Here is a 13922-nt window from a genome sequence, read left to right as displayed (position 1 = left end):
GGTTTTTTTGTTTTTTTGTTAAAGAAAATTACTTATAAAATTACACACACACACACACATATTTATTTATTTATATATATATATATATATATATATATATATATATATATATATATTGCAGCGAACCATGACGGCCGCGCCTCATGCCGAATACGCAGATTTTTATTTTTATTTATTTATTTTACCCTCAGGGAAAAGCATTACAGAGGGGAGTAGGTAATACATAATAACACTGAAAATACAAACAGCAGAGAACAATAAATTATCACAACATAGATAAGTTAGAACAAGTGATCAACACAATATATCATTCAATAGAAGCGGTAACAGCAGACCTAAACAATACAGGGTCAGGAATTGTGATCATCGACCAAGCGCCGATGAAGACGAGGCGCAGGTGAAAGACGAAGTTTCGCCGCGGTTCACGAGATCGCTTGGTTTGTTTGGACTGGCCGTCGGCGCTGCTCGCTGTCCTGCTCGTCGTTTTGTGTCGCCCGCCGTGAACTCTTTCCCCTGACTTATTTGTGTACAAACCCCCCTTCACTTGGTGGAGGTGCGGATTTGCTGACATCCTGCAGCATCGAAGTCGTATGCTTCCGGTCATCACCATGCCCAAAGATTCCAGCCCCACTTCTGCCGCCCTGCCGCCGACCGTCGTCTGCGCTGGAGCTTTGCGACAGCGCGATCCTGCTGTATTCAGTGGAACCGGGGACCATGACGTCGAGGACTGGTTAAGCTTGTACGAGCGGGTAAGCATCCATAATAAATGGGACGATGCCCGCAAACTGAACAACGTCATCTTCTATCTTACGGACGTTGCTAATCTGTGGTACCGCAACCTCGAGGCTGACATCACATTATGGTCCGCCTTCAAGCAGAATTTCGCCGGCGTCTTCGGCCTGCCCGCGGTGCGCAAGTTGCGCGCCGAGCAACGCCTACGTGCTCGGGCTCAGCTGCCTGGTGAAAATTTCACCAGCTACATTGAGGATGTGGTTTACCTGTGTAGGCGTGTGGATTCTTCGATGCCGGAGCGCGCCAAGATCGATCACATCCTGAAGGGCATCGACGACGACGCGTTTCAGATGCTTCTGGCCAAAAATCCAGCAACCGTCGTCGACGTCCTTGCCCAATGCCAAAGCTACGACGAACTACGCAAGCGCCATCTTCTCACTCGCTCTCCACTCTCGAACTCGGAGCCTATGGGGGCTTTGACGTCTGACTGCGACCACTCGCCACTGTTGCCCCAGATAAAGGAGTTTATTCGCGAAGAAGTTGCTCGTCAGCTCTCTCTCGTCAACCCGAGTCCTGACGCTTCCTCTCCTCTTATGCCTTCGCTTCAGCGCGTCATCCGAGAACAAGTCGCCGAGGCTCTTCCTACCCTGCCTGAAGTTCGTTCCGTCCCTCCTTTGTCATACGCTGAAGCCGCGGCCCATTATAACCCCTCCACTCCTGTGGCGGCGCCCTTGACGTACGCCGCCGTGGCTGCGCAGCCTCACCCTGTGGCGTTTTCACCCAGTCCGCCTGTCCTGCGTCCGGCACCGGTCCCACCAGCGGCACCGCTTCATCCTCCCTCTTCGCCACATTACAACCCTTGGTGCACACCGGACAATCGGCCTATATGCTTTTCGTGCGGTTTCCCCGGCCACGTGGCCCGCCACTGTCGTCGCCGCATGGTCGCTCCTCCAGCGTTTGCGCCTTCTGCCGGCTTACCCCAGCTGCTTCGGGCTGCTCCACCTCCGGAAGCGTACGCCAGCGACCAGCGTCCGTATAGGACCCGTCGATCCCCGTCCCCACGTCACCGTTCACTGTCACCTATACGCCGTCGCCCTACGCCCGCTTACGAGGGAAACTAAGTTCCGCAGTTCCAGAGGCAAGAACTGCGTGCTGTTCGAACAGTTCAAGGCCTCATCCTTCTCCCACGAACATTCTAGTGGTGTCTGTCGACGGTTTGTCTGTGTACGCGCTTGTCGACACGGGTGCTGCTGTGTCAGTGATTGATGGGAGACTGCCGTCGCCTACGGAAAGTGACGACGCCATTTTCTGGTTTGTCGCTTCGCACTGCAACCAAAGAGTGGATCGCACCTTTGGCCACATGCACAGCGCGGGTTGTCATCGCTGACATTTTGTACAGTGTCGAATTCTTGGTCTTGCCGTCTTGTTCCCACGACGTGATTCTCGGGTGGGACTTCCTGTCAAAAAAATAACGCCGTGATCGATTGCGCCCGCGCTGAGGTAGAATTTTCTGCATTGTGCGACGAACTGGCCGACGACCTCCATTTCGTGTGTCCGCAGAAGCTCACCGTCACTCAAGACGTTCATATCGCTCCGGAGGATTCAGCGCTTGTATCCCTCTCGTGCCTTGCCACGCCGGCCGTCACCGTTTTATTTACGCCGTATTCTTCCTTTGTCCACCGCAAAAACCTGCCGCTGCCGTCTGCTGTTCTCGATGTTCACGGAAATCTCATGAAGATGCTTATCAACAATCCATCTTCTTGCCCGCTTACCCTGCTACGTGGCGAATAATCTGGTTCAATTCAACCTGCCCACATTCTATCTGACCTGGATGCCCCCGTTACCTCCCACCGTTTCTCCATCAACGCCCTTCATTCCGATTTGGCACCTGATCCATTGCCCGACGCCGCTATCCAAGCCGCCATCGACGACGCCCTTCCTTCCGCCCACCGGACGCAGCTCTCAGCCCTTCTGCACACGTTTCGCTCCGCTTTCGACGTCGCCCACACTCCTCTAGGCCGGACTTCCACCGTCGCTCATCGCATAGAGACTGATTCTCACCCGCCTTTTCGACAGCGGCCATATCGTGTGTCGGCAGCAGAGCGCCGCGTGATTAGCGAACAAGTTGAGGACATGCTACACCGTGGTGTCATCCGTCCGTCTCACAGCCCTTGGTCTTCGCCGGTGGTACTTGTAAAGAAGAAAGATGGCTCAATCAGATTTGTGCTTCGACTACCGCCGCCTCAACAAAACTACCCACAAGGACAATTACCCTCTTCCTCGCATCGACGACGCTCTTGATTGCCTCCAAGACGCTGAGTACTTTTCTTCCCTTGACCTACGTTCTGGCTACTTCCAAGTACCGATGGCTGCACCTGACAGAGAAAAGACAGCATTTGTTACACCCGATGGCCTCTACGAGTTCAATGTGATGCCATTCGGTCTGTGCAACGCACCCGCCACATTCGAAACGATTATGGATAACATCTTGCGGAAGTTCAAGTGGCAGATATGCCTCTGCTACTTGGACGACATTGTTGTCTTTTCCGCCGATTTCACCACGCACCTCGCACGCTTACGACAGGTTTTGACTTGCCTGACTGAGGCCGGCCTACAGCTGAATCTCAAGAAGTGCCACTTCGCCGCTCGGAAGTTCATCATCTTGGGGCACATCGTCTCCAAAAAAGGCATTCTCCCTGATCCGGTCAAGCTCCGTGCTGTGGCACAATTTCTTAAACTTCTGTCGCTCAAGCAACTTCGAAGCTTCATAGCTTTGTGTTCATATTTCCGGCGCTTCGTACGCAATTTCGCGTCGATCATTGCGCCACTGACGAAGCTACTTGGCGGAAACAATGACACGTCGGGCTGGTCGGCCGAGTGCGACGAAGAGTTCACTACCCTGCGCCATCTTTTGACTTCGCCGCCAATACTCCGACACTATGACCCAAAAGCACCTACCGAGGTCCATACGGAAGCGAGTGGCGTTGGCCTCGGAGCTGTCTTGGCTCATCGAAAAGATGGGTTTGAAGAATACGTAGTTGCGTATGCAAGTCGCGTGCTGAATCCAACTATTCCGTCACGGAGAGGGAATATTTAGCTATTGTATGGGCACTAACAAAATTCCGGCCCTATCTGTACGGTCGCCGGTTTGACGTCGTCACGGACCACCATGCGCTCTGTTGGTTATCGTCTATTAAAGATCCATCCGGTCGCCTCGCTCGATGGGCTCTTCGCCTTCAAGAGTTTGACATTCGCGTCATCTACCGTTCCGGCCGTGAGCACATGGACGCCGATGCTTTGTCTCGATCTCCCATTCCCAGCGACGCTGCCTGCTGCTCGGCAACAGATCCCGTGCTTTTGTCTCTTACCATCGCTGATATGCCTGCGGAGCAGCGGAAGGACCCGTGGCTTGGTTCCCTAATAGACGCCGTGTCTTCTTCACAAAACGTTGCGCCTTCAAGAACATTACGGCGTCAAGCTCCGTACTTTGCCCTCCGGGACGGCATTCTATACCGCCGCAACTACATGCCTGATGGTCGGCGGTGGCTTCTCCCAATTCCCCGCCATTTACGATCTCAAATTTGCGCCTCTTACCACACCGACCCTCAGTGTGCGCACACTGGTGTTCTGAAAACATTCAAAAGACTTTCTCAGCGCTACTATTGGCGCGGCATGTACGCCTATGTTCGGAAATACGTCCGATCATGCATCGCCTGTCAGCGGCGGAAGACCTCGGCTCCTCGTGTGACCGGCCCATTGCAACCACTCCCTTGCCCGGCACGTCCCTTCGATCGTGTTGGCGTTGACCTTCACGGCCCGCTTCCCTGTACTGTCTCTGGGCACCGCTGGATTATCGTCGGCGTCGACCACCTCACCTGGTATGCCGAGACAGCCGCCCTTGCTGCTGCTACTGCCTGCGATGTTGCGATGTTCCTGCTGCATCATTTTGTTCTTCGCCATGGCGCTCCGAGCGAGATCCTGAGTGACAGAGGCCGCGTCTTCCTTTCCCACGTCATTGAAGCTCTGCTTACCGCATGTCGCATCGTACATCGGACCACCACTGCCTACCATCCCCAAATTAACGGGCTAACCGAGCGCTTCAATCGTACTCAGAGACATGCTCACGATGTACGTCGCAGGGGATCAGACCAACTGGGACGCTGTCCTTCCCTTCGTGACGTACGCGTTGTGGGGTTTGAATTGGGGAGATAAGTACGTTCTCCCCACTCATTCGCGGCTGACACGATTCAAAGCCGCCCGGACCCCACCCCGTGATCGCGTGCGCTACCGAGCGCTCGCCGACCTCGGCGGGCCTTGCTCAGGGGGAACAAAGGAACGACACATTGGCTGACACAAACAGACCTTTATTGCTACAGAAACAATAACGCCAGCTAGCAACAAGGTACGCTAATGAATCAAGGTCGTCCGACTCACCAGCAAGGTTCCGAGCGAATGTTCGCCCGCGCTAGGGCAAGGGTTATAAACTCCGCAGGCCGGACGGGACGAGTACGGGAGCCTGTCTCCCCGTCGCTTCTTCGCCCCGCCGGCGAAGAGCGGAGCCGCCAGCGACGCGTCCGCTTGCCCCGACGATCCCCGCCGAAGCCCCCTCTCCCCCTCTCCCGCGCGCGGGCTTTGGCAGTCTCCGCGCAGCGATGCTGGCGCCCTCTCTTGCCAGTTAATGTAACTCACAAGGGAACGCGCACGGTGTTAGAAGTACTTTAGGTGATACGACGGCGCGCCTCCGCCGTGCAACCGCCGCGGAGAACATTCGGACAAACTTCCGAGAATGCCGTGAGAGGGCGCCACTGTGTGGTCGGGCCGGTCGGGTCTACCGTGTCCCATCGCCGCACTATTCTAGCGCTATCTCCGCGCGTGGTGCTCACTACACGTGCTAGCTACCTCTTGTGCTGTGCTTGACATTCGCCGTCGCTCACGCGCTCTTCACGAGAATCATTGCTCGGAGAAGCGATTATTCTCACCGACCATTGCGCCCAGCCGCACAGTGATGAAAAAGTGACGACATGGGGAGAAAGTGCTTCGTTCCTCGATGTAACTCCGGTTACAAGACGTGCTCTGAGAAGGTGTCCCTGTTTGCAGCTCCAAAGGATGAGGACCGCCTTAAAGCTTGGCGACACGCCATACCGCGCAAGGACCGCTTGCTGCAGCCGACTGACCACGTGTGCGAGAAGCACTTTGAACCGAGCTTCGTCACTAAAACATGGGAGGCTCATTTCAACGGTCAAGTGTTAGCAAGTGCGCCACGAATAGCTACTTTGGCTGGTGACGCCATTCCGACGATTTTTCCCGGATGCCCGGATTACTTGTCGAAGAAGACAAAACGAAGAAAAGAGCCTATGGATCGTCAGAACCCCGCCGCTCCCAAGCGGCATCGTGCTGCAGACGACGGCCCATTGGGCTCACAGGCACCCAACGACGGCGGAACTTCAAGCGAATCCCTGCAATCATCCAGTGTGGACAATGGAAGTGCGCCTGAAAGCTGCTCAAGTTCGACCAGTCCGGATGCTTAACTCAGGAAAGGGCCTTTCGATGAAGTTTTTCACAATCCTGGGTGCATAACTTTGCCAACTGATGCGTGGGCATGCCATAAAACTGACATCGATGGGGTGCGGGCGATTGTGTTCTGTGAGGTGCAAATTCTCGAGCCGCAGTGGTACTGCCCGATGCTGTTGTACCTGATGGCAGGTATAGCTATATGGGTGCTCCTCCTAGCCATATAATAGTAAGGAAAGTAATCAGCATCGACTCGGACCTTGTTGTAACTGTTGCCATGCTAGGTAAGCGTGTGACTCTTCAGTCTCTTGAAGTTCCTTGCGATATAGCATGCACTGCTGATATTGAAAAGCTGTTGCTGCATGTGCACCAGATGCGCTTGTGTGTTGGTGGACCAGGAGTCAAGCAGTACACAAATGTTCGCCCAGCAACTGCCTTCGTTGACATCACAAGCCGGTGGCGGCACAATAACTGTGCTTTCTTTGTAAAGGGTACCGAGACTGCATGCCCGCGCTGCAAGTGCCTAGAAACAACACTTCGAATACACTACAAGCGCATGCTGAGCAAAATTACAGGAAATAAGTCCGTACGATACGTCCGCATGACTACTGCTAAAAAGGGCGATGGTGCTCTCTTCAGAAGGGCTCAGTATGCTTTGAAGAAATCGGTTAGCCGTCTGACAAAGAGAGTGAAGGCACTGACGACTCAACTCAAGGACACTCAAAAAAAGTTATCGTCCATTTCTGATGAGGCTCCAGATGACAAGCTCCGGCATTTGAGACTTCCAGAAGGGCAGACAGCAGCTATTAAAGAATGCATAGCAGCTGCCAGATGCACCAACAAAAAGAGCAGACGCTATACCGAAGAATGGCTTTTACTCTGTCTTCTCTTGCATATACGCAGTCCATCAGGGTACTCTTTCCTAAGAGACAACAACATCTTACCACTTCCTTGCACATCAACTATAAGGAAGTACTTATATATGGTGCGTGTTAATTGTGGCTTTGACACCCGTTTCCTCTCTGCCTTCAAAAGAAAGCTGGCGACAAAGGATAGTTTTAAGCGGCATGGAATTCTGATATTTGATGAGATCCATGTCCACAAGGAAATGAAAGTTAATGCGAGAACAATGACCTACATTGGTCATGCGGACTTCGGAGACGAGGTACAAGCACCCAACCAATTGGCAGACCATGGACTAGTCTTCGCGTTCCGTTCTTTTGGGGAAAATTATTTCCAACCTATTGCAGTCTTTGCAAGCCGTGGACCAACGAAAGGGACCATACTGGCACAACTTATAATGAAGGCTATCCTTCTACTTGAAGATGCTGGTGCACTTTTCGATGGAATTGTGTGTGATGGTGCTGCAACCAACCGGTCAATGTGGAAGCATTTCGGTGTAACAGGAGTTCTAGAAGGCGCTAGAAATAGCTTTTTGAACCCTGCATGTGACGACCGTGATGTTTTTGTTTTTTCGGACACACCACATCTCATCAAATGTGTACGCAATCGCCTGTTGCAGTACGAAATGTTTAGCATCAATGGGAGCCGAGAGTTTTGGTCGTATTATGATAAGCTCTTTGTGGCGGACATGAAAGCTGAAGGCCGACTCAGGGTATGTCCAAAACTGTCGTTTTCTCATTTGAATCCAACTAATACAGAAAAGATGAGAGTAAAGCTGGCTACTCAGCTTTTTAGTATGAGCGTTGCAAACGGCCTGCAGTTTTATTCCAAGAGAGGAATAGAGGGACTCCGAAATGTAGAAAGCACAGTTGAGTTCACAGTCAGAATTAATAATTTCTTTGATGCACTAAATCGCAGACATCCAAACGAAGGGCTGAGGTTGGGTGGCGAGGACTTTAAAGTGCTGGAGTCTTCTTTACAGTGGCTGAATGAGTGGGAGAAGGATGTCAAGGCTGGAAAAATTGATCGCCACAACTTTTTATCAGACTCAACTGCTGAAGGGTTGCGAGTGACCATACTTTCCACAATGCAGCTTTCTAAACACCTTTTGGAAAAATGCGACTTCAAGTATGTCCTGACAGCAAAATTTAATCAAGATGTTCTGGAAAAATTTTTTGGCGTCATCCGTCATGCAGGTGGCCAAAATGAACACCCCTGTCTGCCAACTTTTCAGCAGCTTTACAGCATGCTGTCTATTTACAGTCTAATGAAACCGCCTAAGTACGGGAACTGCCAGTTGGAGGCTAAAGAGGAACCGCGTCTGCTGAGTCTTTCAGATGTGACAGCTGCATTTTTAGAAGATGCGTCTAGTCAGTCTCGATTGGAAGAGCTTAAGGCAAAACTTGATGGCTATGTGGAGAACGAAATTGAATGCGAGGCTGTGTTTGAAAAGGTCTCCATGGCGACCAGTGTGACAGATTGCATTGTTTACTATGTGACAGGCTTTCTGTCCAGGAAGCTACTGAAAAACACGGGCTGTTCACAGTGTAGACTCGGGCTAGTAGCAACAGATAATGTGGCAAGAAAGCCTGAAGCAGCTCTCGTAATTTGCAAAACCCGTGGATGGCTTAAACATCCTCACTCCGCGCTCTTCTACTTTGTGAAGCAGACAGAAGAAATATTTCAGAAGCACGCTGATGACAAAGAAGTGTATGACATCACCATTGACTACGCGCTAGAAAACTTCAATTTCTCTTTTCCGTGTCCAGAACATAAAAGAGATATAAAGGCACAAGTGTTGCACTACTACGTCGGATTGCGAATGCGCCAGTACTGCAAACAGCTCAAGAAAAATGAGCCCAACAAAAGCCAAAACCTTCGCAAACTCTCAAAGCTGTCATAAGTGGCATGCTGCCTTTTTATGGAACAACGTAATGGGTTGTCATGAGATGATACTGTGTATAGGACTATGGCTAAAGATGTACAGAACTACGTTTAGAGTTCAGAGTTTCCATGTGTGTTGTCTTTTTCTGCCGTTGCTGTCGATATTTCGTTTAAATTTATGTCACTGCCGTCTTTGTTACTTGTCAAGAACTGCTAGCATCGCTGATGATTACTTTGCTGTTCACTGGCATTCGTCAAAATAAATCATGTGTATCGCGAACTCTGCCACTTGCCTCATTTCATCTGTGTTGCGGAATCGCATCTGCAGCTTGTTTGCAGTTTACACAAGTACCAGCTTGAAGCATTAAAAATATAGATATGTGTTATCCACTCTCATGAAACTGAGTTGGAGGCATTGGGCAAGTGAAAAATAAAAATTAAAATGGTAAAAACTGAACATATCAAATCACAATGCGCCGCCCCAACAGCACTACACTCCGCAGTTCGGCACATCGCGATCAACGCCGATTTCGCGTTTAAAACCGCCCATATTCGCTTGCAATGCAAACAAAAGCGTTCAGCGACGATAACAGTGCCGTGCAACGTTAATACTGTCCGCTTAAGGAGCGTAAATCAACGCCGCAGCGCCAGAGTTCACTGGATCACCCGTAAGACGGAACGTGAAACAGGCTCGGCAACGGGCACGGGCGGCCCGACTCACGCTAATGCCATCTAGAGGCGGACGAGGGAAGTAGGGACAAATGTGTCTCGCCTCCGGGAGCGTCGTTGTATCACCTAAAGTACTTCTAACACCGTGGGAACGCGCTCAGCCTCGAGGTGAGACCGCCGCTGCACGGTGCCTAGCGGGAAAGCAAACTCAGGGGGCGGCAGGGCAGGTCCCCACATCCCCCCAACCTTAAACAGACCCACGCGCCTGAAAGTACATGCTATGGAGGAGTCGCCTGGTCTTCATGTCTTTGAGGCACGTCTTGCAGCGGAGGTCACGCCGACAGCGTCCACGCAGACTTCCGCGGTATTCCGAAGGCGGCGTGAAGGTCTCCGCTGGGACGACTCGTATGGCCCGCGAATCGAAGGCCGGTAGGAAAACTGCAAGCCAGGATCCTGCAGTAGTCGCCAGGGCAGCAGCAGCCGGAGGTGACTGCTGACTGGTCTCGCCACAGCTGCCCCGGATGGATACGGCGAACAGGATACAGGCCGCTCCATCGCAGCGGGTGGCAGCGAGACGATGTGCACCGGTCAGCAAGCCTGGGTGGCTCCACCGGATCTGCAAAATTGCCGAAACGCTCTCGGCGTGCGTTTAACGTAGGTTACGGGAGGGAAAACGGCATCTGCAAGGGCCTCGTGGCACAATGCCTAACTCGCTAGCAAAACGTGTCGGCGGCTGTGCAAACGCTAAGTTCGAATGAACAAAGCCCTTTCTTGAGTTGAACGAGACTGCTCAGTTCGTGCGAGGTTACAAAAAAAACGGGCGGGCAGCAAAGTGCGCCCCCTCTCAACGACACGGTCCGGTGGCCGTGTCTCTTTTAACGTGGTGCAGGCAGCTCCGAAAAGCCTCAGGCCTAACTACCACTCCGACAACGACCGTGACCACAACAAAGACCCGAAACGGGTTATGTGCGCGCAGCCGCGAGGAGACGTCAGCTTTGTGGGATGGTCCTACCCCGCTCACTGCACAAAGCAGCTTCTGAGCGGTCGGCGCCCACCGTATCGGACGGTGTCGGAGCGCCCGGTGCCGAGCTGCAATACCAGCGAGCTCGTAGCGGCACCCGTGGCCCCAGGCCACCCGGCTCCCGGAGCCGCGACTCCCAGAGTCGAAAAAGAGACAGAGAAGATATATACATAAACTCGGACCACCCACGCGGCTTCCGTACTCACTCGCTTCGGGCTCGGCGACTTCGCGGGCGCTAGGCCTCGCGCTCCCTCGATACGGACAAAGTGATTCTCACGAAGAAACTCCAGGGAAAAACGTGCTGAGCATGTTGAAAAGTTCAAACATGCTGCAGCGCAATACTCGCACTCAAGAAAGCATGCCGCAGGTCATAGCGATCAAATTCACTCTAGGCCTAGCGCTTGTCAAGTCCGGACAAAGAGCGTTCCTCGAACAGAACCGACAGTCGTCCTATGTTCCAATAGCGGGCCCCACGTTGGGCTGCCAGATGTGGGGTTTGAATGGGGAGATAAGTTCGTTCTCCCCACTCAATCGCGGCTGACACGGTTCAAAGCCGCCCGGACCCCACCCCACCGAGCGCTCGCCGACCACGGCGGGCATTGCTCTGGGGGAACAAAGGAACGACACATTGGCTGACACAAACAGGCATTTATTGCTACAGAAACAATAACGCCAGCTAGCAACAAGGTACACTAATGAATCAAGGTCGTCCGACTCACCAGCAAGGTTCCGAGCGAATGTTCGCCCGCGCTAGGGCAAGGGATATAAACTCCGCAGGCCGGACGGGACGAGTACGGGAGCCTGTCTCCCCGTCGCTTCTTCGCCCCGCCGGCGAAGAGCGGAGCCGCCAGCGACGCGTCCGCTTGCCCCGACGATCCCCGCCGAAGCCCCCTCTCCCCCTCTCCCGCGCGCGGGCTTTGGCAGTCTCCGCGCAGCGATGCTGGCGCCCTCTCTTGCCAGTTAATGTAACTCGCAAGGGAACGCGCTCAGCCTCGAGGTGAGAACGCCGCTGCACGGTGCCTCGCGGGAAAGCAAACTCAGGGGGCTGCAGGGCAGGTCCCCACAGCGTACAACACCGCCACGCAGTCAACCACCGGTTTTACCCCTTTCTTCCTGCTGTATGGGCGTGAGCCGTCGTCCACGTTGGATACCATCTTGCCATATACTCCTGACGCCTCCGAGTGGGCGCCCCTCTCCGAAGTCGCAAAGCATGCGGAGAAATGCCGCCAGTTGGCGCGCTCTTTTACCTCGGCATCCCAAGGCCGCCAAAAGCATCGTCACGATGACGATAGCAGTCAACATGTTTTTCCGATAGGATCTCTAGTTTGGCTCTGAGTTCCAGGCACACCACCAGGATTGCCGTCAAAATTTCGCACAGAATACCACGGCCCTTATCGCGTCGTCCAGCAAACGTCGCCTGTGAATTACATCGTGGAGCCGCTCAACCCCTCTTCGGACTTGCGACATCGCGGCCGAGAAACCGTCCATGTCAGCCGCCTGAAGACATACTACGACCCGCTCATCTTATCCTTGCCATAGATCGCCAGGATGGCTCCTCTTCGTTCCCGGGGCAGTTGTAGCGAACAATGACGGCCGCGACTGATGCCGCATAGGCAGATCATCGATCAAGCGCCGATGAAGACGAGGCGCAGGTGAAAGACGAAGTTTCGCCGCGGTTCACGAGATCGCTTGGTTTGTTTGGACTGGCCGTGGGCGCTGCTCGCTGTCCTGTTCGTCGTTCTGTGTCGCCCGCCGTGAACTCTTTCCCCTGACTGTTGGATTCCTTACACACACACACACACACACACACACACACACACACACACACACACACACACACACACACACACACACACACACACACACACACACACACACACACACACACACACACACACACACACACACACACACACACACACACACACACACACACACACACACACACACACACACACACACACACACACACACACACACACACACACACACACACACACACACACACACACACACACACACACACACACACACACACACGCGAATAACGAAAACAGCTGGCGAACCGAATTACTCCGGGCGTTGCAGAAAAGCTCTGCGAAATACAGGAGAAGGTAGCCAGCCCCGAACAGATATCACATAACTAAGCTCGACTGTGTTACTTAAAAAGGAACAGCGCCATCACAGGATGAAGAGAGGAACGTATGTGCAACACAGGCGCTGTTTTACAGCAGAATGAAATTACGTTGCGCCTTTCACTTGTATTGTGAATATCAACTACATCTAAGATTCGCTCCACTACGACGTGTTCATACAAGAAATTTAACAAATATTTGCTTTCTCCATTCTCCGGAACACACTATACTGAGTTTGAGAGACATTGTACCCTCTTTCAAACACAGTTGTACCCGTCCTGAAAGGTAACTTCTAGGCTAGCGTTATACCCTTTTTGACTGTATTAGAAGATGAAATTTTTTTAATATAGTTGTAGTGTCTCATTTGTTGGGTTATTCTTTTTAAGATGTTTTTTATTCTTGTCTTTGCATGTGTGCACGGCATTTTAGACGTGCTTGGAAAGCTGAAGGTCTCTTTTGGAATTCCTCTCCTGAGCATAACTTTTTCTCTCACACTCCCACGCTGCATCTTAACAAGCTAATAGAAGTAGTTCGGTGCCTGCCGACAGTGTTGCCAAAAATCTGCAGTAAATGAAAGAGAAACAGAACGTAAACCTATTTTAGGATAAATTCTGCTTCCCTTCCCAGTGACGCTGCCCTTACGTGTAAAGACGAACCTCTGTCTTGCCAGGCTGGAGTGAGGCGAGGTGGCTGGGGTTCACGATAATGAGTGTCCAACGCCCATCGTAACGCTTGCTGCCTCGTCAGCCCTATTTTATGGTGCCAGATTTCTTCAACGGAAATGAGCGGTCCACGTGCGAACGGGTCGGGGCACCTCAGCTAAATATCCTCATAGACTAAGCAGACACAGAGGAACAGTGAATGCCATACCATTACAGATGGGGCTGTTGGCTTTCCACTGGATCCTTGCTCACAGAGAAGTTATTTTTAGCACTCTGCGATCGCAGCCGCTGATTTGGAGGGCGCGTGGAATGGGTGTATGTCACCCGAGCACTGTAAACAGTGGCCAAAGAACCCAATGCCGCGAGTTAGCGAAAGCCAGCGAGTCTGCGGCCCGACGCGCTTCA

General features: G+C 52.6%; 1 protein-coding gene across 1 annotated transcript; it reads left to right on the top strand.

Annotated features, from left to right (window-relative positions):
- The first annotated feature begins 608 nt into the window (after nucleotides 1-608).
- On the top strand, nucleotides 609-1853 carry LOC144115896 (uncharacterized). Its single transcript, XM_077650530.1, has one exon. The coding sequence runs from the start codon at nucleotides 609-611 to the stop codon at nucleotides 1851-1853; it is 1245 nt and encodes a 414-aa protein (XP_077506656.1).
- Nucleotides 1854-13922: the final 12069 nt, after the last annotated feature.

This window comes from Amblyomma americanum, chromosome 1, assembly GCF_052857255.1.
Source record: "Amblyomma americanum isolate KBUSLIRL-KWMA chromosome 1, ASM5285725v1, whole genome shotgun sequence".
Taxonomy (NCBI): Eukaryota; Metazoa; Arthropoda; class Arachnida; order Ixodida; family Ixodidae; genus Amblyomma; species Amblyomma americanum.
This window is presented reverse-complemented; position numbering and strand designations above follow the sequence as displayed.